The sequence below is a fragment of the Zonotrichia albicollis genome, chromosome 1 (assembly GCF_047830755.1).
Source record: "Zonotrichia albicollis isolate bZonAlb1 chromosome 1, bZonAlb1.hap1, whole genome shotgun sequence".
NCBI lineage: Eukaryota > Metazoa > Chordata > Aves > Passeriformes > Passerellidae > Zonotrichia > Zonotrichia albicollis.
Window position 1 is genome coordinate 2,122,870 of NC_133819.1, and position 22,839 is coordinate 2,145,708.

General features: G+C 50.0%; 3 protein-coding genes and 1 pseudogene across 6 annotated transcripts in view; 2 read left to right on the forward strand and 2 right to left on the reverse strand.

Annotated features, from left to right (window-relative positions):
* Nucleotides 1–3,622, forward strand: part of GJC2 (gap junction protein gamma 2) — a 46,798-nt gene extending 43,176 nt beyond the window's left edge. For all 4 annotated transcript variants that reach the window (XM_074539356.1, XM_074539398.1, XM_026796095.2 and 1 more), the window contains one exon: nucleotides 1,858–3,622. In XM_074539356.1, the coding sequence (XP_074395457.1) occupies nucleotides 1,878–3,128 (1,251 nt within the window). In that variant the 5' untranslated portion in view covers nucleotides 1,858–1,877 and the 3' untranslated portion in view covers nucleotides 3,129–3,622. The remainder of the gene's footprint in view (nucleotides 1–1,857) is intronic.
* MRPL55 (mitochondrial ribosomal protein L55) overlaps nucleotides 1–22,839 on the reverse strand; it is a 137,906-nt gene that overhangs the window by 58,890 nt on the left and 56,177 nt on the right. The window lies entirely within an intron of this gene.
* LOC141728830 (protein BUD31 homolog pseudogene) lies at nucleotides 3,223–4,047 on the reverse strand (annotated as a pseudogene).
* Nucleotides 15,733–22,515, forward strand: IBA57 (iron-sulfur cluster assembly factor IBA57). Its single transcript, XM_074539632.1, has 3 exons — nucleotides 15,733–16,081; nucleotides 17,395–17,726; nucleotides 20,696–22,515. Exons 1-3 carry the CDS (start codon nucleotides 15,831–15,833, stop codon nucleotides 21,085–21,087), a joined length of 975 nt encoding a protein of 324 aa, XP_074395733.1. The 5' UTR covers nucleotides 15,733–15,830; the 3' UTR covers nucleotides 21,088–22,515.

The following is a 22,839-nucleotide window of genomic DNA, read 5'->3' on the forward strand; positions in this document are numbered from 1 at the left end:
TCCCAGCAGCTTTGAGGGTTGAGGGCAGAGAGGAGAATTTCCCACTTTTGCTGGTTGATGCCCCAGCTGTGCCTCAGTTTCCCCAGCCCCAGGACAGGAACAGCACCATCTGCAGAGCTCTCCCACAGCCCCAGCCCGGCGTGTGAAGACTTGGGGGTTTGCGTTCACAGGGGATTTGTTTGATCTGGAAATAGCAGGGTTAGAAAATTCCATCTGCGCGAACCAAAGCAGCGCTGCTTGGCTCCTCTCCTGGGAAGCAGTGGGAGCAAAGCTGCATTCCAGGAGGGCTAGATGAGCACGTGAAGGGGCACGTTCCCCTTCCTGCTGCTGTGCTCCCACCACGGAAACCCTACAGCAAAATTTGTGTCTCTAATGGTGCCAAGCCAGGCTGGGGTCTCATGGCATCACCAAGTCAGGCTGGATGGGGATGGAGCAACTTGGAAGGTGTCCCTGCCCATGGAATAGGATCTTTAAGGTCTCTTCCAACTCCCAAAAATTATAGGATTTTGAGATTTTATGATAATTTTCCCCACTTAGCCTTTTCCCCAACCAGCATGGAGAGTTATGGTTGATGCCCTTCTTGCACATAGGAAAACAGCTCCTTTCTCTCTCTTCTCTTCTTTTTTCTCCTTTTTTTGGGGTGCAGGTGCTTTCCCTACTGCTCTCATCTCTCAGTATCTGTGCCAGCCAAGCAGTGAAATTGCCTCCTGCCTTTGGTGCTGCCTGAGGTCACCCAAGGAACTCACTGCACACTAAGCTAAACACAAAATGCTCGTTACAAGCTCTTCCTCCCCAGCTGTCCAGGTCTCCTAATAAATCCATGCTTTTCTCTTGAAAGCTTCTCGAGGTTTATTTTTGAAACGGTCTGTATTTGATTAAAGTTCTGTTTTGTTTTGCTTTGTTTCAAGAGGAACTTAAAAGGGCCATCAGCCTGTAAACATAAATATTCCCATTCTTCCACTGATTCTTTGCATTTTTCTGGGTTTACTGATGAAAAATGTTTCAGCAGGGCAAATCTGTGTTGTGGGAGCATCTTCCACTGCTCCAGCCTTGACCACACTTTAAGGGGAGAAATTTTCCCTGATAACCAATCCAAACCTGCATTGGTGCTGATTGAGGCTGTTCCCTCTCCTCCTGTCCTGTTCCCTGGAGCAGAACCCAACCCCAAGGCTGTCCCCTCCTGGCAGGAGCTGTGCAGAGCCACAACGGCCCCCTGATCCCCTTTTCCCCAGGCTGAGCCCCTTCCCAGCTCCCTCAGCCCCTCCTGGTGTGATGGTGTTCACAGGGGTCCCAGGACAAGGAAAGAGATGAGAATCTTGACTCCATGTTTCAGAAGCTGATTTATTGTTTTATGATATATTAAAGGAAAATGATATACTAGAAGTACACTGAAAGGATTTAATCAGAAGGCTTGAACAGAATAGAAAGAAAAGAATGATAATAAAATCTTGTGACAGACCAGAAAGTTTGAGACAGCTGGACTGTGATTGACCATTATTTAGAAACAACCAACATGAACCAATCACAGATGCACCTGTTGCATTCTGCAGCAGCAGATAATTATTGTTTTTCTTTTCCTCTGAGGCCTCTCAGCTTTTCAGGGGAAAAATTCTAGCCAAGGAATTTTTCAGAAAATATCATGGCTACATCCTGGCGCTCCAGCCCCTTCCCAGCTCCATTCCCATCTCTGGACACTCTCCAGCCCCTCCATGTCTTTCTTATCATGAGAAGCCCAAAACTGACCCCAGCATTTGAGGTGTGGCCTCACCAGTGCCCAGCACAAGGGTCAATCACTGCTCTGGCACAAGATGCGACCTCCCATCCCTGTTTGTTTTTATCTCCCCCCTCTCCGTGCAGGTTCTAACTGAGCAGCCCTTATGACCAACATGAGCTGGAGCTTCCTCACCCGCCTGCTAGAAGAGATTCACAACCACTCCACCTTCGTGGGGAAGGTCTGGCTCACCGTGCTCATCGTCTTCCGCATCGTCCTGACGGCGGTGGGGGGCGAGTCCATCTACTCCGATGAGCAGAGCAAGTTCACCTGCAACACCAAGCAGCCGGGCTGCGACAACGTCTGCTACGATGCCTTCGCGCCGCTCTCCCACGTCCGCTTCTGGGTCTTCCAGATCATCATGATCTCCACGCCCTCCGTCATGTACCTGGGCTACGCCATCCACAGGATCGCCCGCTCGGCCGAGGAGGAGGAGAAGCTCAAGGGCTTCAAGAAGAAGAAGCAGTTTGCCCTCAACTGGCAGGCCGTGCGCAACATGGAGGACGCCATGGAGGCCGACGAGGAGGAGCCCATGATCTCCGACGACGCGGCCGAGCACGACAAGGCCACCAAGGCCAAGCCCAAGTGCAAGGAGCAGCAGAAGCACGATGGGAGGAGGCGCATCCAGCAGGAGGGGCTGATGAAGATCTACGTCTTCCAGCTCCTCACGCGGGCTTCCTTTGAGGTGTGCTTCTTGATAGGGCAGTATCTGCTCTACGGTTTTGAGGTGGAAGCATATTACGTCTGCAACAGGGTCCCATGTCCCCACACCGTGGACTGCTTCGTGTCCCGGCCCACGGAGAAGACCATCTTCCTGCTGGTGATGTACGTGGTGAGCTGTTTGTGCCTGCTGCTGAACATGTGCGAGATGTTCCACCTGGGCTTTGGCACCATCCGCGACGCCATCCGCAACCGCAAAATCAACAGCTTCCGCCAGCCGCCCTACAACTACGCCTACCCCAAGAACATCTCCTGCCCTCCCGAGTACAACCTGGTCGTCAAATCCGAGAAGGCCACCAAGATCCCCAACAGCCTGATGGCCCACGAGCAGAACTTGGCCAACGTGGCCCAGGAGCAGCAGTGCACCAGCCCTGATGAGAACCTGCCCGCTGACCTGTCCACGCTGCACAAGCACCTGAGGGTGGCCCAGGAGCAGCTGGACATCGCCTTCCAGAGCTACAGCAGCACCCAGGCCAACACTCAGCCCTCTCGGACCAGCAGCCCTGCCTCGGGGGGCACCGTGGTGGAGCAGAACAGGGCCAACACTGCCCAGGAGAAACAAGGTGCTAAGCCCAAGGCCTCACTAGAGAAAGGCAGCTCCAGCAGTAAAGATGGGAAGACGTCCGTGTGGATATAATTGTGCCAAGAAGGAGTGAGAGGGGCTTTGGTTTGTTTCTGGTTTTTGGTGTTATCTCGCGTTTGTTTTGCAGGGCGCGGTTTTTGCGTGGAAGTCGAGAAAGTGAGTGTTGGACAAATTTTGTGCTGTCTTCCAGTTAACAAAAGACATTTCTTCCCTGTTTCCAACCTGTTCTCCAACTGGGAACCTCCAGTGTTGTAGTGTGTTCATTAAGTTCATTTAATTCCTCCCCCATTTTATGTATCTGCTCCCCTCCATTTATGCATGATCCAGGTGACCATGCTGATGCTTTAATTTAATACAGAAATAGCCCATCACAGAAAATGGCTGTAATTGCACTCATAGTCCATTGAGGAGAAGGAGGAAGGTGTCCCTCAGAGTTCAAAAAACAAGTTTGATGGCAAAAGGCTTCACCCAGAGCAGCCTCTGCATCCACAGTGAGTGCACTCAATGATTCTGCCCACTTCCAGCTTGCTTTTGGGGACCCTGCAGATGCAGTTGGTGCCAAAGTTGGTGTCCCGAGTCTGGATGCAGCGCAGGCAGCAGAGGTTCTCATAGCCCTGCTTCTTCCACTTGGCTATCAGGTTTTTGTCAGCATAGCCCTCCTTGACGCAGTACTCATAGAGCTCTCTGCTGATTGCTTTCCTCTTGTGGAAGAGATCAAAGATGTAACGTGTTTTCTGGTGGTGGATCCTGAAGATGGGCCAGAGAGACTCCACTTTCCTCTTTCCTTCGTGTGGCTCTGTCTCAGCTTCTCTCATCTTCTGGTCCAGCTCGTCCAGCGTGGGCTCGATCAGCTCCCAGCCATCCGGGGGCAGCTTCCTGCTCCTCTTCACTTTGGGCATTGCCTCGGCAGCGAGAAGGCCAAAGGGCGAGGGGAACTGCCAGCACTCCCTCAGAGTCACGCCACTCCCGTCGTGTCTCCACTCACTGTCCCCAAGTCTGGGGGTTCACTGGGGGGAAAGAAAGGAATTTAGGTGGTGGGACTTGGCCCCAAGTCTGGGGAAGCAGACCCCACAGGAAAGGGAAAACCAAAAACGTGAGGACTGTCCCCAGAAGAACACCCCGCGCCGAGAGGGCCCCCCTCCCCCGCACAGAGAGAGGGCAGAGCTTCCCCGCGCCCGCCGGCGGGAATTCTAAAAGACAGCGAAACACGCCGCAGAGAAACAACGCAGCTGTGTATACTGCTTTTAAAATTCCCGGGCAGCAGCAACAGCAGGGAGCCGGGACGCGCCCCGCCGAGCCCAGGCAGACACAAAGGCTCCCCCGCCGTGGAACGCAGCCCTCCCCCGCAGAGCCGAGAGAACAGCGGCCCCCACAACACGTGGCAAGCCGATAGCCCCCCCGCGCCACGTGGCAGGCACCGGGGCCCCCCCACGCCAGGTGGCAGGCACCGGGGTCCCCCGCGCCAGGCGGCAAAAAGGCGTACGAAAAGCGGCGGAGGGGCGGGAGCGGCCCCGGCGCGGCGAACCGCGCGGAAAAGCCGCCCCGCGCTGAAAAAACCGCGGCGGCCGCCCGGCGCCGCGCCGAGAGAGCCCGGAGCTCGCCGCGGCGAGCAGGGACACCGCGAGCGCGAAAAAGCGGCGGAGAGAGGAGAATGGTCCGGCGCGGCGAATCCGCGCGGAAAAACCGCCCCGCGCTGAAAAAACCCGCGGCAGCCGTTCGGCGCCGCGCCGAGAGCCCCGCGCCAGCCTCGGCGCCGCCGAGCGGGGACACCGCGGGCGCGAAGAAGCGGCAGAGGGCGGCGCCTGCCGGGGCTTCCCGCGGCACGCGAAAAGCGGCAGACCGCGGCTCTCAGCGTAGAGCTGTCCCCCCGCCCCGCGCCGAGAGAGAGAATTTTCCCCGGCCACGAGCAGCGCCCGGGGACCAGTCCTCAAGGGAAGAAGGGTCGGGAGCGCTCCCCAGCGCAGCGAGGGCTCCCAGGGAAAATTAAAAAGGCACGGGGGGTAACCACCGAGTCCGGGGCTCACCTAATCCAGCAGCGGTGCAAACGAAAAGTTCAGGCGGATGGTTCTCGTCTCGAAGCCCTCCTCAGGTGCGGGGAGTTGCGGCTTCGAATCTCCCGGGAGCGCCACCCCTAAAACAGGGTCTACTGCCACCGGAGGTAGTCTGACGGCCAGAGGAATTTATAATCCAATCCGCGGGTTCCAGGGACCTGGCGTTCAGTCGTCCAGCTGTCCAGAAACGGTTCCCACGTTGGGCGTCAAACTGCAGCGACGTGTGTTCAGCCTTTTAGAGCAGAGAAGGTCAGAGTCCGGCTAGCTGAGGTTAAGGCCGACACCCAGCTGCATAGTCTACCAGCACCCCTCGGCATCGTAAAGGCCTCGGGCTGTGCTGGTTGAGGATGGGATCGCTGCTAAACGACGAGAAGGAAGGAGCTGGACACTCGCCGGCGGGGGCTAAACAGGTTTATTGCAAAGCCCACGATGTATCAGCGAATGACCAAGAACAAAGGGTGCTTCAGGGTTATAAAGGGAAGGGGTGGACCCGAGAGAGTTTTACAGAAGACCAATAGGGGGAGAAGAGGGTATGAGCTTAACACAAATGACATAGTGGAGAGCCCAATAGGTACCAGGTATGAGAGGGGCCCCGGGACCACAGCCAACCACAACCCCCAAAGAGGAGAAGCTTCTGGAATGCTAGGTGGAGTGGGGGGGAGGGGGGTGTGTGTGATTGACTTAGCTCAGGGAGGAGAAAAAGCATACATATAAGGGAAAAAGGGGAGGAGGAATAATATAACCTAGAAAATTGACAATATAACTGGCAGGACTGTGGCGGGAAAACTGAGGAGGGCAGAACCATTTTACACAAAATGTGGGGGGGAGCAGATACATAAAATGGGGGAGGAATTAAATGAACTTAATGAACACACATATGAACACACTACAACACTCCAGTGAGTAACAGTAAACCCTCCTCACCTCCCAGCCCCTGGCTCAGCACCAGAGCCCCCAGCAGAGACTGGACAATGTGCTGTGCTGGGAAGAGGAGCTGCTGGTGGCTCAGGAGACAAGTGAGGCTGACAGGGATCAGCCACCCTCCTGCATGGCAAGGCTCGAGTGCTGCAGGCCAGGCAGTGTTTAATTACTAAACACCCTTAATCAAATTAATTCCTGATCCTTTGGTAAGAAAACCACTGACATATTGCAGGGACCTTGGTGGCAGGCTCACAGCTGATGGCCTGCCTGGGCTGGCACATGCCAATGAGGGCCTTGTTGGATTCTGTGAACCAGAACTGGCACTGTTATGAACAAAAATTCAGTTGATTTTTTTTCTGTGAGGAAAAGGTTACCACTACTGCTGGGCTGCTGCCTGTGTTATGGTAATTACGGGTCGTTGTGGTTAATGGTTGTTTTTGTATTAGTTAAAGCCCTGGCTGGGGCGAGGTAATGGCCCTTCTCCGGAGACAGTAACGGGTGGGGACCTTCCCGAACAGTGAGGAGAAGAGACCTGGGGGGGGTTATGCCAAGCGACTCCAGGACCAGCATGCTGTGGGGGACTACGGCTCCAAACGTACTGAGAAAACCCCCAAAACAACGAGCCAAATAAGAGTTGAGAGACTGGAGTGATGTCTGGACGTGAGGAGCCGAGTGCTGAGCCTGCAGAGATGCGAACACCTTCGCAGTCCCTCTCGCCCTGACTGGAGTCGTCCCCAGCGCCTACTCTGCTCCAAACCCTCAGTGACATTGCATCCTACTGGTGCCTGTGTAGCACTTGCTACAGATGTGATGGGAATTGTTGCAGTTACAGGGTTATTAACAAACTGCTGCTTCACATCATCAGAAAGTGCCTTTATGCAACCAGGAAAACAAAAGTGTAAAGGGTTGAGGCTCCTTTACTTGCTGAATTTTTGGCAATCGGCGTCGGCAAACTTGTTTTTCTGATCAATTGAGGAAAAGCACTGTTGGCAAATTTGTTTTTCTGATCAATTGAGGAAAAGCACTGTTGGCAAATTTGTTTGTCTGATTAATCAAACCCTTATAAATAGTGGCAGGAGGCAGATCTATGCATAGTGGTGTGTGTGTGTCCATGTGTAGATACAGGCACTATGAACATGTGAGTGTGAACGTAGACATAGAGAGCTCGGTGTAAATGTGATATCAACCCTCTGCTCCTTCTACAGCCTCCCTTCCACCTCCTCTGAGAGAACCCAGCTGCTCCAGCGCTGGGGCTGGTCCCATCCTGGGCCTGTTATCCTCCAGCCCCACCTGGGGAATGGGAGGGGGTCCCACATTTGCTGGGGGGGCTTTGAAGAAGGTCTGGCTTCAGTGGGGACAGGACCAGGACAAGAGCAGGAAGTTTTTCCTGAGTTATGGGGAATTTTTTTTCAGCTGGGCTTGATTTTAGGGTGGTTTTCATGCATTTACCTTACTTTGGGTGCATATTAAAATCAAGCTGCTGAGCTCCAAGGCTCCTACTGTTCTTTGTCAGAGGGTGGTTTCATTTCCACCACAGAGAACCCAGACAGGCAGAGCCCTCAGGATCAAACCTATGGCAAAAGAAGTAAATTCTCCCTGTGCCAAGCTGTTCTCTCAGGCTGTGCCAGGATTTCTCATCCATGGGATATTCCTGATTTCTAGCTGAACAACACTCTCATGTCCTTGAGGTCAGTCCCTAACAGCCCTGGGAATGCCTGTTCCCTAAATGTCCATCCCTTTGGCCATTTTTAGGAACAAGCAGGGAATTTGGATATGCCTTTCATCCCCTGGGAATTTGGCTGAGCTGTGTGATGCATTAGAGAACAGTCCTGGAAGCAAAAAAAAAAAAAAAAAAAAAAAAAAAAAAAAAAAAAAAAAGTAGAATTAAAAAGAAAGCAGAGAAACATCCTGCAAGGTATCCGGCAAATATTCACTGTGTGGCTTTGTGTGACTGTCTGGGGAACCTTCCAGGCCGGCTCCTGGTGCTGCTGAAGGCATTGGTAAAATGCCTGGAATGCTGTTTGCTCTTGCAGCTCGAGAAAAGGGTAAGTGGATGCAGGAGGAGCATCAGCACAGCAGCAGCCAGCAGTGCCATCCATCCATCATCCATCCATCATCCATCCATCCATGCATCCATCCATCCATGCATCCATCCATCCATCCATCCATCATCCATCCATCATCCATCCATTCATCCATCCATCCATCCATCCATCCATCCATCCATCATCCATCCATCCATCCATCCATCCATCATCCATCCATCCATCCATCCATCCATCCATCATCCATCCATCATCCATCCATCCATCCATCCATCCATCCATCCATCCATCCATCCATCCATCCATCCCTTCTGCTGGGAGTTTTGCAGGAAAGGCTCAGAAGGGTCACACCATGGTGGTGACAAACATATCCAAGTGCTCTGTTTGTCCTTGTCCCATGTTGGGAATATGCTCCCTGCTGGCTGGGGATGTGCTGGGCACAGCAGGAGAGGCTGACTGCTCACAGGGCTGCTGAAACCTGGAAAAAATAAATGCCTGCAGGGCCACAGCCCAGGCTGCTGGGGAGGAGAGAGGTGATCCTGGGTGGAAGTTTGTTCCCTGGATGGAAATTTGTTCCCTGGTCACTGCAGCTGTGTGACAGTGGTCACAGGGGCCTCAGGTTGAGGGAAGAGACGAGGATCTGACTCCATGTTTCAGAAGGCTGATTTATTATTTTAATATAATATTAAAACGATATTAAAAGAATAGAAGAAGAGGTTTCGTTTCAGAACGCTGGCTAAGCTAAGAATAGAACGGAATGAATAACAAAGGTTTGTGGCTCGGACAGAGAGAGAGCCAGCTGGGCTGTGACTGGCCATGAATTCTAAACATCTACATGAGACCGATCACAGATCCACCTGTTGCATTCTACAGCAGCAGATAATCATTGTTTACATCTTGTCTCTGAGGCCTCTCAGCCTCCCAGGAGGAAAAAATCTCAAGGAAAAGATTTTCATAAAAAGATGTCTGCGACACAGCTGTGCAGGGCATGAGCTTGTGCCCCACGTCAGTGTGACTTCTCCTCTATTCCCAGCCCTGTGTCCCAGGGGAAACTGTGTGCATTTAAAGCTGTGATCCCAAGGGAAGGATGGAAACTGATGATAACCATGGCTGGATGCTGCCTGGGTTCTTCTGATTCCTTTTCCATGAGCAACAACAATCCCACAGCCCCGGATCAACTTGTGCTTCCCACGCGATGCTGGGAGGCAGGCGTGCAGGATTTTGGGTTTCTCCTGCCCCTACCCCCCTCACAGCACCATTCATGGCCTGAGCACTTGCTGGTGACTCAGATCTGCCCCTCAGCTCCTGCTGACCTGCAGATCCCCCCTGAGTCACCACACCAGGGATAGGAATGTGACTCCCTTGCTCTTGTTCCAAGAAAAAACCTTGGCCAACGCCTCGGCAAGGCGCAGATTTTAAGCTAAAACCTCCCAAAGCCAGGGAAAGGGGGAAAGCCAGGGGCAGATCTTAAGCTAAAACCCCCCAAAAACTGGTCACAGAGACCTGATGAACCCATTAATCCCAGTTTGTACAGCAGGGCTGCCCCAGCAATACCCCAGCAGGAGATTTCCAGCTTTGGAGCAGCAGGGTGGGAAAAGACCATGGATCTTCTGGCCAACCTGCCACCATCAAATGACTCCCTGAAGGGCGACATGAACCCCTCTCTGCAACCCCATGGAGACATGAAGAAGCCTCATGCCTTTAACCTCTGTATATTTTGGTTGTTTGGAGACTTTTCACCCTCAAATGTGCTTTAAGCTGAACTCCTCCAGTCCCACCAACCTTTCTGCAAGGGCTGATTTTCTAGCATGGTTTTCTCTGGTGTCTTTGGACCACCAGCAGCCACTTGACAAATTCCCAGCAGTGTGGCAGTGCTGCTCCTCGTATCACTTTTCCTCCCTTCTCCTCTTCCTCACTCTGCTCCTCCCCCAATCCCCGCTGCTCCCCTCTGCAGATGTGTGGTTGTGCAGTCAGAATCTTCCTGCCCTCCTTCAAACCCCTTTTTATTGTCACACAGTGAGCCAGGGGGGCTCTGAGTGACCTGCAGAGGGTTTGGAGACTCTCCCCAGCTGGTGTCACCCTCACATCTCACATGCACAGGCTGTTTTCTGCAGGGAGAGTCAATAATTGCATTATTGATGGGTACCAGAGCCAGGGCAGACTCTTGGGGGATCAATAACCCCCTCGCTGGGCAGGGACACAGGGTGACCACTCCCAGCCCTGCTCATCCCTCGGGCCTGGAGTGCTTCCCTGCACAACATCCCTTCCCAAGGGGAGCTGAGCCTGCTTTCCCATGTTTTCCAAGAATTTTGCCAGGGACTCAAGCACAGGGATGCAAAGTGAGGTCCCAGCCAGCCTGGAGGACACTGCTGATCCTCTGAGCATGGGGAGGAGGGATCCAAGCTCTCCCAAATCCCATCTGGGCCACACAGAGGAGCCAGATGGCTCAGACAACCATGGAACAGAAAAGATTATTACTTATAATTATTATTATTTCTATATATACTGATTTGCTCACTTCCTCCCTTCTTCCTCCACTCTGTAAACCCTTTAGGATGTTGGGTTTCTCCACTGAGTCACTGCCACAAAGGTGACCAAATGCAACGACGATGACTCTGCAGGAATGACTCCTTTCATCCTGTCACTGGGGGCAGGAAAAGGACAGAGCAGCAAAATATTCAGAGCCACAAGCAAAATCCCCACCACAATTGTTCCTAACTCAACCAGCAACCAGAGGAAATTCATTTAGAGGGTGGAGCATCAGCCATGTAAGAAATGCCAATGGTGTAATTAATGCTTTGCTATTATTTTGTCTTTTCTCCAGGTAGCAGTTTTGTCCACACACACAAGGGAGGTTTGGCTTTGTGGCTGAACTAATCATGAACGTTGACTCTCTCACTAAACTTGGTCAGATAAAGTGCCCACACTTACATTTCTCTTCTTACCATTCAGGGCCAGGAATGTCCCACAAAAGCCAGATTACCTTCTTGCTTGCATTGCATTCCACTGGGAAATACTTGAACTAAACTCAAGGCCATAACCAGTCTGTGCTGTTATAAATTGTCTGGGATTGGTGGGTTTTTTTTTTTCTTTTTTCTTTTTTCTTTTTTTTTGGTTGTTATTTTTTTTTAATGTACTAACTGTATTTGTACTAGAAACTTTTGGAGTATGAGGTGGAATCTGTGAGTATTTTGCAGTGTAAATGTTACATCTGGGCTGTAGTTAGAATATGAACCACTGGTCAAAAGGGAAAGGGACACCAGTCCAACTCAACTGTGGCTATTCCACATCCATTACTAATAATAATATGGAATAAAACATTTTGTTACAGTATGTAAAGTGTGTGGTGCTTGCTTGAGCAGGGCTCTGAGTGATGAGGAGAAATCCTTCTCCATCTCTGGCTGGCCTGGTTGGGCCACGTAGGAGCTCTGTTTTCCCTGCTATGGCCACAAACCATCCCAGAATAGTTTTGCCTTAAGAAGCATTTGACCTTGGTGCTGTTTGGGATGCCTTGTCTCCCTGATGAATCACTGCAGATCCCTCAGGCACACAGCTCAGGCTGCTCAGGGAAGCCTGGCCTTTCAAAAGCAATAAAACTTTGGGGAATCTGGGAGAAATTGATGATTCAGGGTGAGCAAACGATGGGAAAACGCTTTGTGAGAGGGCCAAAGAGGCTTTCCAAGCACCTCAGTGTGCGCTGCTCCCATTAAATCACAGACACTGGGCACTCACAACCTCTCTCCAAATGTCCTCAGGAAAAAAATTCTGGACTCAAACATGCATTTTTTTACTGTTTCTCTGGAAGTTGACCTAAGTTGACTGAATAATATATAAGCAAAATACTGACTGTATTTTCTGATACTGCAATGAAGGGAAGAATGATGAACCTGACTCCATGTTCTCAGAAGGCTAGTTTAATATTTTATGATCTATAATATATTAAAGAATACTATACTAAAGAATATAGAAAGGATACAGACAGAAGGCTAAAAAGATAATAATGAAAACTCCTGACTCTCTCCTCAGAGTCCTGATTGGCCATTGAGTCAGAACAATTCACATGAAACCAATGAAACAATCACCTGTGAATAAACAATCTCCAAACACATTCCACATGAGCATAACACAGGAGAAGCAAATCAGATAATTATAGTTTTCATTTTTCTCTGAGGCTTCTCAGCTTCCCAGGAGAAGAATCCTGGGCAGAGATTTTTCAGAAATTGTGACTTTCAGAAAAGTTGACAACTTCTTTGGCAGGACACAGGATGTGATCCCACCAAGAGACAGGGAAGAGCCAAGGCCAGGCTGGATGGGGCTTGGAGCAGCCTGGACTGGTGGGAGGTGTCCCTGCCCTGAGGGTTGATCCCAAATCATAGAAGGAAGAAAGGCAAAAGCAGCCCCCATCCAGCAGCATTTTGGGAACAGGCAGAATAATCACAACTATTGTATTGCAGGGAGCCTCGTGGCAGGGAGGGATGATGAATCTGGCTCCATGTTCTCAGAAGGCTAATTTATTATTTTATGATCTATATTATATTAAAGAATACTAAACTAAAGTATACTAAGGAATATAGAAAGGATACTTACAGAACGCTAAAAAGATAATAATGAAAACTTGTGACTCTCCAGAGTCCTGACACAGCTTGGCCCTGATTGGCCAAAGAGTGAAAACAACTCACAGCAGAATCCAATGGAACAATCACCTGTGGGTAAACAATCTCCAAACACATTCCACATGTGAGCACAACACAGGAGAAGCAAATGAGATAAGAATTGTTATCCTTTTTCTCTGAGGCTTCTCAGCTTCCCAGGAGAAAAATCCTGGGCAAAGAGATTTTTCAGACAATGTGAATGCCACACACAACCCCTCCCATTCCTTTGGAAAGCCACAGTGAAATTGCCAGTGGCTCTCCAGTTCTCTCTGGGGTCACAGAATTCCAGAATTCCAGCCACAGCATCCCCCTGGCTCCCAATCCCTCCTCCCAGGGTTGGAATGGAGCCCCTCAGGGCATAGGGAAAATTTAGGCACAGGGATTGACCTGGAGAAACTGAGATATATGAAGCTACACAGTGAAATAGAAATATAGATTTAGAATATAGATTTTAGCTTTTAGTAGAAACTTACACTAAGTGCCTTGATCTAAAAAGCTGGAGCAGAGAGCAGAGGCCTTTTTGCTCATAGGCACAATTCTACCATGGTAGTGGTATTTCTATAAAGTTACCCTGCTCCAGACAAAATGTAAGCTTAGCTCTTACCTACTCAAAATCCCACTCAATTATTACTATTTCACTTCTACTACCATACCAAAAATAACAATATATCCCCTTAGAACTCTCACCTTCAAAAGATCTCAAAAGAATATAAAAGAAAGACTTGGGTGAAGCAGGGATGTGGAGCAGGTAAAAAACCTCACAAATGTGGATCCAGATGTGCTTCCATGGTGCCTGTTGGACTCTGGAGTCCAGCCCAGCTGTGCTTCCAGATTTGTGACTTTCCCCTTTCTCCTTCCAAAAGCAATCCCAGCTCCTGCTCTGGGCACATTCCCACTTCCAGGCAGAGAAAAGAACCACCCTGGGCACCAGCTCTCTGCTCCTCCAGCTGCCCCAGGGCCAGGCAGGTTTGCCAAGCCCCGTTTTGGACACACAGCTGGTGCCAGCAGGTGGGCAGAGCACACACAGGAGCCAAGGTCACCTCTGCCCACACCTTTATTTCTCCAGCCCCAAATTCCAACGGGAATGGATTCCAGGGTGAACACCCCACGTGTCTCAGTGCTTCAGGACACACTGGGGGATGTGTGATAAGGTTATCACTGTGGGGCACAAGGGGACAGCCCAGCCCTGCATTAACTCAGCACATTTCCAGCTCCTGGAAAATGTGCCTCCCTTCACTCAGGGCGGGTTTGTGCTGGTGCTGCCCGTCCTGGAGGTTTTAGTGGGGCCATTGGGGCCAGGAGGCTCCCCCTGCCCACAGAGGGAAGGGGCAGGATGGCCTCAAACCGAGCAGCAGCCACTGGAAAAACAGAGGCAAACAGCATCAGCTCCATGGCTTAACTGGGGGGTTTAACACAGGGATTTCCCAGCCCAGGAAATATTCAGGATCAGTTTGGGGTGAGCAACCTGATGGATTGAACGTGCCCCTGATGGACCAAACCTGTCCCTGATGGATTGAACCTGACCTTGATGGATTGAACCTGTTCTTGATGGATTGAATGTGCCCCTGATGGATTGAACGTGCCCCTGATGGATTGAACATATCCCTGATGGATTGAACCTGTCCGTGATGGACTGAACCTGACCTTGATGGATTGAACCTGCCCCTGATGGAATGAACCTGTCCCTGATGGACTGAACCTAACCTTGATGGATTGAACGTGCCCCTTTGTAGCTCCACATTTCTCTTCACAGAGAAAAGCAAGGCACAATTCTTCCCAAGGATATTTCTGGGTTTCGCATTCTCTGAACGTCAGAGAAAAGGAAATCTCGGAGTTTCCACCCTGACAGCCAAAATGTGCCTGGAGGGGGAGAAAGGCTCTGTGACCTCTCTGTTTGGATTTTAGGGGCAGGAGTGGAGATGCTAAGGAATGACTGGCTCTGCCATGCTCTGGGTTGGCATGGCTGGACTTGATGACCCCAAAGGTCCTTTCCAGCCTGGCTGATTCTCCAATTAAACGGGGAGCAGCCGGAACAGGGATGTGAGAGACAACTGCTCACTTTGAAAATTTAAAGATGTTTATTAAACGTTAATAAAAACACACCAATGGACTACATAAAGAAAAAGCTGCAGTGCTGGAACTGCCCCTCGTGGATATGGATACCATATCCCCAGTTTATCTTCAGGATGGATGCTCAGTGTTTTATACCCCTGGGGGTTGCATCAGCCAGCCCTGGCCCTTCCCAAAGTCTGTCAGGCAGCTTTTCTTTGCCATTTATCAATGTAAATTGCTTTCTTGTAGCTTGATTTGAGATCAGGTATTGCCTGCCTCATCCCCTAAGCACCAAGCTTTTCCATTCCCACCTGCCCCAGGTAAGGGACACACGTGCAGCCTTCTTTGTACCTGTCCTAGGTAAAACCTGTCCTGACAACCCAGGCTGTCTGATGGGAACAATGCAGGGTGGGGAAAAGGGAACTGTGGGGAGAACAGAGGACATTTCACGAAAGCTTTTCTCAATATTCACACAACAGTTATCTTTTAATTGCGAGAGCCAATCATCTCATTATCCATCTCTAACACGACGGCGTGGGAGTGCTCTGGGCTGTTCCCTCGCTATTCCATGACCGGGGGCGGGGGGGTTCCCAAATTCCTCCTTTGGGATCGCGGGGAGAGCTCTGGGCTGTCTCCCCGCTGTTCCATGGCCGGGGATCCCGGGGGGTTCTCAAATTCCTCCTTTGGGATCGCGGGGAGAGCTCTGGGCTGTCTCCCCGCTGTTCCATGGCCGGGGATCCCAGGGGGTTCCCAAATTCCTCCTTTGGGATCGGGGGGAGCGCCCGGCGCCGCTCGGCACCGGGGGCGTGGCCAAGCGCAAGGGGCGTGGCTACGAGGACACGGGCGCGGCCAGCTCAGCGGCCGAGTCTATTGGAGGGGCGTGGTCTGTAGTGAAGGGGGCGTGGCTAACTGAAAGGGGGCGGTCCCGTGGCGCCCCGACCCCGCCAGCAGGTGTCGCCCTCCCGGCGGACACACACAAGATGGCGGCGGCAGCGGCGGGCGGCGGCGGTGGGGGGATTCTGTGACGGCGCCGCCATGTTGGTGAGGGCAATAACGGCGCCCGGGCTGCGCCGGTGGTGCCAGGGCCAGCGGGGCGCGGCCGCCGCCTGTTTCCCGCTGGGCCGGGCGCTGCTGGGCGTGAGGGGCGCCGAGGCCGCCGCCTTCCTGCAGGGGCTGCTCACCAATGACGTCACGCAGCTGGTGGCGGAGGGCGACGCCCCCCCCGCGCTCTACGCGCACGCGCTGAACGTGCAGGGCCGCTGCCTCTATGACGTCATCCTGTACAGGTGAGACCAAGCGTTGCGGCCGGGGGGGGGGGAGGAGGTGGGAGCTGGGAGAGACCATTGCGGGGTGGCGGGGGGTGGCTCCTGACATTTCCGGCCTAAATGTCAAAAAGTCAAAATTAATGTGCAAAAAAGCGGTTCCTCCGTGGGTGTGTGCCATCACTCAGTGCAGAGTTTGGGGATTACCGCAGCAGAGAAGTATGATGGGTGCGATATCCGCATGTGTGGATGTTGGCTCTGCTCTGGAGCCAGGCTGTGAGGGCTGAGGTGTTCCCCTGGAGAGGAGAGAGCTCCAGAGAGAGCTCAGAGCCCCTGCCAGGGCCACATATGGGATTTTAGGAAGGAATTCTTCCCTCTTAGAGTGCTGTGGCCCTGACACAGGTTCCCAGAGCAGCTGAGGCTGCCCCTGGATCCCTGGAAGTGCCCAAGGCCAGGTTGGACAGGGCTTGGAACAGCCTGGGATGTAGGAAGGTGTCGGGGTTGGAACTGGATGGGCTTTAAGGTCCCTCCCGACCCAAGCCATCCTGGGATTGTGTGACAGTGAATGAAGCTTCTCCCCCAGCTGTGTCCAGTTCTGGCCCCTCAGTTTATGAAGGATGTTGAGATGCTTGAGCACGTCCAGAGGAGGCAACGAGGCTGGTGAGGGGTTTGGAACACAAACCCTGTGAGGAACGTGTGAAGGAGCTGGGGTTTTTGAGCCTGAGAAAAGGAGGCTCAGGGGTGACCTTATTGCTCTCAACACCTTCCTGAAGGGAGGCTGCAGACAGGTGGGGTTGGTCTCTGACAGAACCAGAGGACACAATCTCAATATACATCAGGGAAGGTACAGGTTGGATATTAGGAAAAAATTTGCACCAAAAGAATAACAAAGCACTGGAATGCTCTTCCCAGGGAGGTGGTAGAATCAGCATCTCTGGATGTGTTTAAAAAAAGACTGGACATGGCACTTGGTGCTATAGTCTGGTTGAGGTGTTAGGGCATAGGTTGGACTCGATGATCTTGGAGGTCTCTTCCAGCCTCATGATTCTGTGATTCTGTGAAATTCCCTTTACTGCAGGTAAGAACAGAGAATTCCACATGGGCAGCCCTGTTTGTGCCCCTGGGAGAAGTGAGGGCAGTGTTTGCAAGGGAAGCTGAAACAGCTCAGGTATTTTCACTGTGGGGACGTGGGTGCTGCTCCCTCTGTGCCATCCAGAAATCTGAACAGAAATTTCTCTGTGGATTTGCACCAGGATCCAAATAAATACCCACCTTTTGTCTCCTGCTGCTGTGGGGGTTTATTTTCCTGACCTTGGGGGTGTGATATTTTATTTTAGGCTCCACGGGAGCACAGCAGAGGAGCCTCACATCCTGCTGGAGTGCGACAGCAGCGTCCTGGACTCCATCCAGCAGCACCTGAAACTCTACAAGATCCGCAGGAAAGTCACCATCAGCCCCTGCCCCGACCTGTCCCTGTGGGCTGTCATCCCTGGGGACACCAGCTCCCTCCCCAAATGTGCAGACCAGGCTCTGCTCCTCACCCCTGACCCCAGGGCAGAAGTCATGGGCTGGAGACTGATTGCAAAGAAAGGAGCAAATCTGGCAGAGATTATCCCTGGCAGCCAAGTTGGAGATGTTCAGGATTACCACAGGCACAGGTATAAACAAGGTAAAGCCAAGCCCTGGTTTGCAGTATGGGTTTTGGGAGTCCACATGCTGATTTCAGGCAGGAATAAGTTATAAACCCTTCATTCCCATTTTTAATGCATTTAATTTGTTCATTAATAGATATATTAATTGCTGCTTTGAGCATTAAAGTGAGCTGTAATTCTGTCTGGTGGCAATGTTTGGGTATAATTTTCTCTTACTCAGATTATGAGGATTGGTCAGGAATGCTAAAAGAAAGCCAGGATTATTCATTTTCTTAGAGAGAAGCTTCTGTGGTTGGAGTAATTTTGATTATTTTGGGATGACACACAGCCTTGGCACTTTTCTTGTTACTGAGGAAGCAAAAGGAAACACCCAGACTTGGCTTCCTAAAAACTTTGTGGCAGGATTTTTTGAGTTTATTCCAAGGTCAGAGAGACTGTACAGGGATCTCAGTCCTGGGAGCCTCAGTGCTTTTGATTTTAGTGTGTCCATGCTGATAAAGGATTAAATTAATTGGGAAAGAGGGTAAGAGGATGGTCCTGTGCTGAGACTGGGATCCCCTTGGGTTGGAAAATCAAACTGAGAACGAGCTGAACAATTCAGAGCACAAATCTAATGAGGAGCAGCATTTACCTTGATGCCTCAGGTTATAGCTTTTATGTTTTCAGATTCTGTGCTGCTTTAGTGTGTGGGTCTGAGCTCCACATCAGGGCATGGTGAGCTCTGTGCACAGAGCAGGGAGACAAAACAATTCCTGCTCCAGCTGGGCACCAAGGACAAATGATCCAAATCTCAGCCCAGGAGCACAAACCCCGTGGGCTGGAGAGAGAAAAACAAGCAGGGTGGGACTGCCTGGGCTAAAGCTGGAATGGGACAATGAACTGCAAGGTGCAAATGGAGCAGAACTGATCCCAGGGAGAGAGCCCGGGAGCGCTCGTGCATTTTGGGGCCATTTTGGTTCATCTTGGGTGCAGCCCTGGCTGGGCTCTGGTGCTGCCCAAGGTGCATCCATGGAGGCCTTTTAATAAATCTCTGCTTTATTCTTTTTATTCTTTATTATTTCTATTCTGAAATATGGGTGTCCTCAAGCCAGGTCTCATAAGCTCTTGGAGGTGTGTTTCACACCCAGGATAGCTCAGGTACCCTAGAAGGCATAAAATCAGCAGGATGGCTTCTGGTGCCGTGTTGGAAACAAAAAGGTTTTAATAGAGGCAAAATAACAAAACTCTTTACAGAGAAAACCTGAGCAGGGTGCCAGAGGTTCTTGCTTCTAGTAAAACACCTCACAAAAGCATTCAGTTCCTTTGCTCTCTTCTCTTTCTAGTAAGTTGCTCAGGTGGGACTTTTTGGCTTCTGTCCAGTTCTTAACTTTGAGGTGAAGTCCCCTAGCCTATGAGGTGTCTTTTTACCTAACTGAGAAGAGAAAATGTCACCCTTAGGTTGGACATGACACACACATGTGATCAGCATCTAAGAAGAAAAAGGTTTTTTCATTCTGCATGTTCTCCAGCTTACATACTCTTAACAAAGCGTGATCTTAAGTGTGGTGGTGTTCACAGGGTCCCAGGATGAGGGAAGGGATGAGAATCTTGACTCCATGTTTCAGAAGCTGATTTATTAGCTTATAATATATATTATATTAAAAGGAAATGATATGTTAAAACTCTACTGAAAGAATAGAAAAAAGGATTTCATCAGAAGGCTTGAAAAGAAAGGAATTGAGTGGAATGATAATAAAATCTTGTGACTGACCAGAGAGTCCGAGCCAGCTGACTGTGATTGGCAATTAATTAGAAACAACCACATGAGACCAATCACAGATGCACCTGTTGCATTCCACAGCAGCAGATAATCAATGTTTACATTTTGTTCCTGAGGCCTCCCAGCTTCTCAGGAGAAAAAATCCTAGCAAAAGGATTTTTCAAAAAATATGTCCGTGACACTTAAGTCATTAACTACAGCATAATAACTTATTCTGTTCATTGGTGCAAAGCAATTAATGTCAATATAATTGGCAGAATTTTTACAGAAATTTAATAAAGCATGTATACACATCTACTTATGCAGAAAGTCTAGCTTACAAAACATTTAATGTATTTTTTCTGTTTCCATCCTGACAGCCTTGTCTTCTTCCTTGCTATGGATACATTCAAAAACCATCAATAGTTATTTATTTTATCAACTCAGCTTTGCTTGCAGGCCAGCTGTCTAACCTCTCTGTGAAAAACACCAATCACTTGTTTTTAAATTTTAAAAGTTTAATAGTAATAAAAATAGTTGTTAAAAAATAGTAATACAATTAGACTAATAACAATTTGGACAAATTGAATTAGGACAATATGAGACAATAAATACAAAGAGTTATGGATGTCTGGGTACCTTTTTCTGGGCAGCACAAGCCCGAAAAAGGACCCACGTTAACAGAGGATTAACCCTTAAAAACAACAGCCTGTTGCATATTCATACACCTCATACATGATGCATAAATTCCATTCAAACACAGGATTCTGTCTGGGCAGTGTCAACTTCTTCCTCTGAATCCTGATGGCGTCTTCAGGGCTGAGCAAGGCAGGAAGAAGTTCATTTCTCCTGATAATGGGGCAGTAAATTCTCTTTCTCTGAAAGATTCAGGTGTCCTGTGGCTGCTGTCCCGCTGCAAGCCCTTTCTTTAAAAAAGTATCCTCCATAGCATCGTTTCTATTTTAACAATTTTTATAACCTAAAACTATATTGAACACACTACTTAAGAGAATTAATACAGCATTACTTTCTAACACAGCACATATAATATTCATTTGAATATTTGGGAAAAGCCAATCATAAAATACACATTTTTCACACCCTCCACGCTAAACTTCTGGGTTTAAGGGCACAAAGGATAGTTTTGTCACTCTGTCAGCAGGGGCACATTGCTATACTGTTATAGCTCAGTCCAGCCTCTAAATCATCCTTCTCAAGGCACCAATCTCCACCTTTGTTCTCCCCTAGGAATCCCTGAGGGGGTGAAGGATCTCCCCCCTGGCGTCGCTCTCCCCCTGGAATCCAACCTGGCCTTCATGAACGGCATCAGCTTCACCAAGGGCTGCTACATCGGCCAGGAGCTGACGGCCAGGACCCACCACATGGGGGTGATCCGCAAGCGCCTGCTGCCCGTCACCTTCCCGGGGCCGCTTCCCCCTGCTGGCGTCCCTGAGGGGGCCGACATCCTCACGCAGGCCGGGAAACGCGCGGGCAAGTTCCGTGCTGGAGGGGGAGAGCTGGGCATCGCCCTGCTGAGGCTGGCTCACCTCCACGAGCCGCTCTGCATCCCCCTGGAGGGGGCCAGGGTGGAGCTCAGGGCCGCCACGCCCGAGTGGTGGCCAAAAGGGGCTGCTAAGTAGGTGAGGGAGCAGCTTTGGGAGAGGTTTGGGGTGGTTTGGGTGGGGAATTTGGGAATGCTGCTGTTCTGTGGGGAGGGTCTTGCAGGATTCCTCACAGCGAGAACCCAAAGCTGTGGCAGATCACTGTGGGTTGGATCTGCATGGAGAGACAAATCCAGGGAATTGCAGCTTTTCCTGAGGGTGATCCCCACTTTTTTAGGGGTGCCATGACTTGTTGGGACCCTGTATTTAGGGGATGCCCTGTGTTGTTGGGTTGGATTCTGGATGGATCTCCAGGCTGACACTCACTCCCTCAGACTCTGCTCTCCCAAACAACGGGATCAGGACTTTCCCTGTTCCATGCACTGATTTCTCAGTTCAGAATTACCATTCTGAGATATTATAATTTTATTGGTTCACAATAACCATTCTGAGGTATTAAATCTTATTGGTTCACAAAAACCATTCTGAGATATTATAATTTTTATTGGTTCACAAAACCATTCTGAGGGATTATAAATTTTCTTAGTTCACAATAACCATTCTGAGATATTATAATTTTTATTGGTTCACAATACCATTCTGAGGGATTATAATTCTGTTGTTTTTTTTTTTTTTTTTTGAGTGGAGATCATGCTGCTCTTATTAAGATGTATTCTCAGGCTGAAGTTTTTTGCTGCAAATTGTTCCTTGCATTGAGCTTCTTCAACTTGCTGGTGGGGCTGGTGTTTCTTCCCACCACTGGAATTGTGTTCAGGAAGAGGAACACCTTGTGCTTCACATGTCAGACCTTGATTTTAACTCATCCCTGGGGAAAAAAGGTTTCAAACCTCCTGTCCTGTCCCCTGTTTTGGTGCCAGTGGAGGGAGCAGAGCCAGTTCCTGCCTCCCCTCACTCAAACCATTTTTTGGGAGAGGAAAGGGATATTTTCAGTGCCACAGCTGCTGGCTTGGCCTGGCCTTGCTGAGGGAGGATTTTCACCATGTTCTGTCCCTGCTGCCACCTGCAGCTGGGGTTTTCTCCATCCACCACCCCAGGTTTTCAGAGCAGCCCAATGCCTGGGCATTTCTTTGCTTGAATTTTTCTGCCTGCCAACACTCCTCTGCTTCCCCAGTTTTTCTTCTTGCTGCAACATATTCCTCTTATTATCATATTCCTCTCTTATTCCAAAGCCAACCAGCTCTGTGCCTCCTGACCCTGTAAACCTGCAGTGATTTATAGGAACCCTTTTTATTTTTGTATTGTAATCAATCCATTACACAATGAGAGAGCTGCCCAGGTGAGATCCCATTTTCTCCAAAACAAAACCAAAAAAGCCTTTGCATGAATATTTGTAACAAAACCCGTCCCAAATCACATTCTGCCTTTGTTTCAGTGTTACTGTGAATGGAATTTGTCTGTAAAGAAAATGCTTATATTGATTAAAATTCTATGGTTGTTGCAAAATGATTCTGTGGAATATCTCATTAATTATTGCCTCTGATTTAAATGGGACTCATCTGAAAGAGAAGGTGCCTTTTGTTTGCTTGGTGTGAAGACATGCAACAGAATAAATGCATTTTCAGGTTGCTTGCAGACAAGAACCATGCCTGAGCCTGTTGGTCAGGTGTGGGATTGGTATCAGAGCCTTTCTGCTGGGAAAAGAAATAAAATTGGACCCTTCAGAGGCCACAAAGCTGAAGCAGCTTTTCCTCTCTGCCACCCATTGTGCACAGGCTGCTCAGAATGGTTTTATTGTCCTGGGGTGAGCAGAGGCTGAACAAACACTGAATC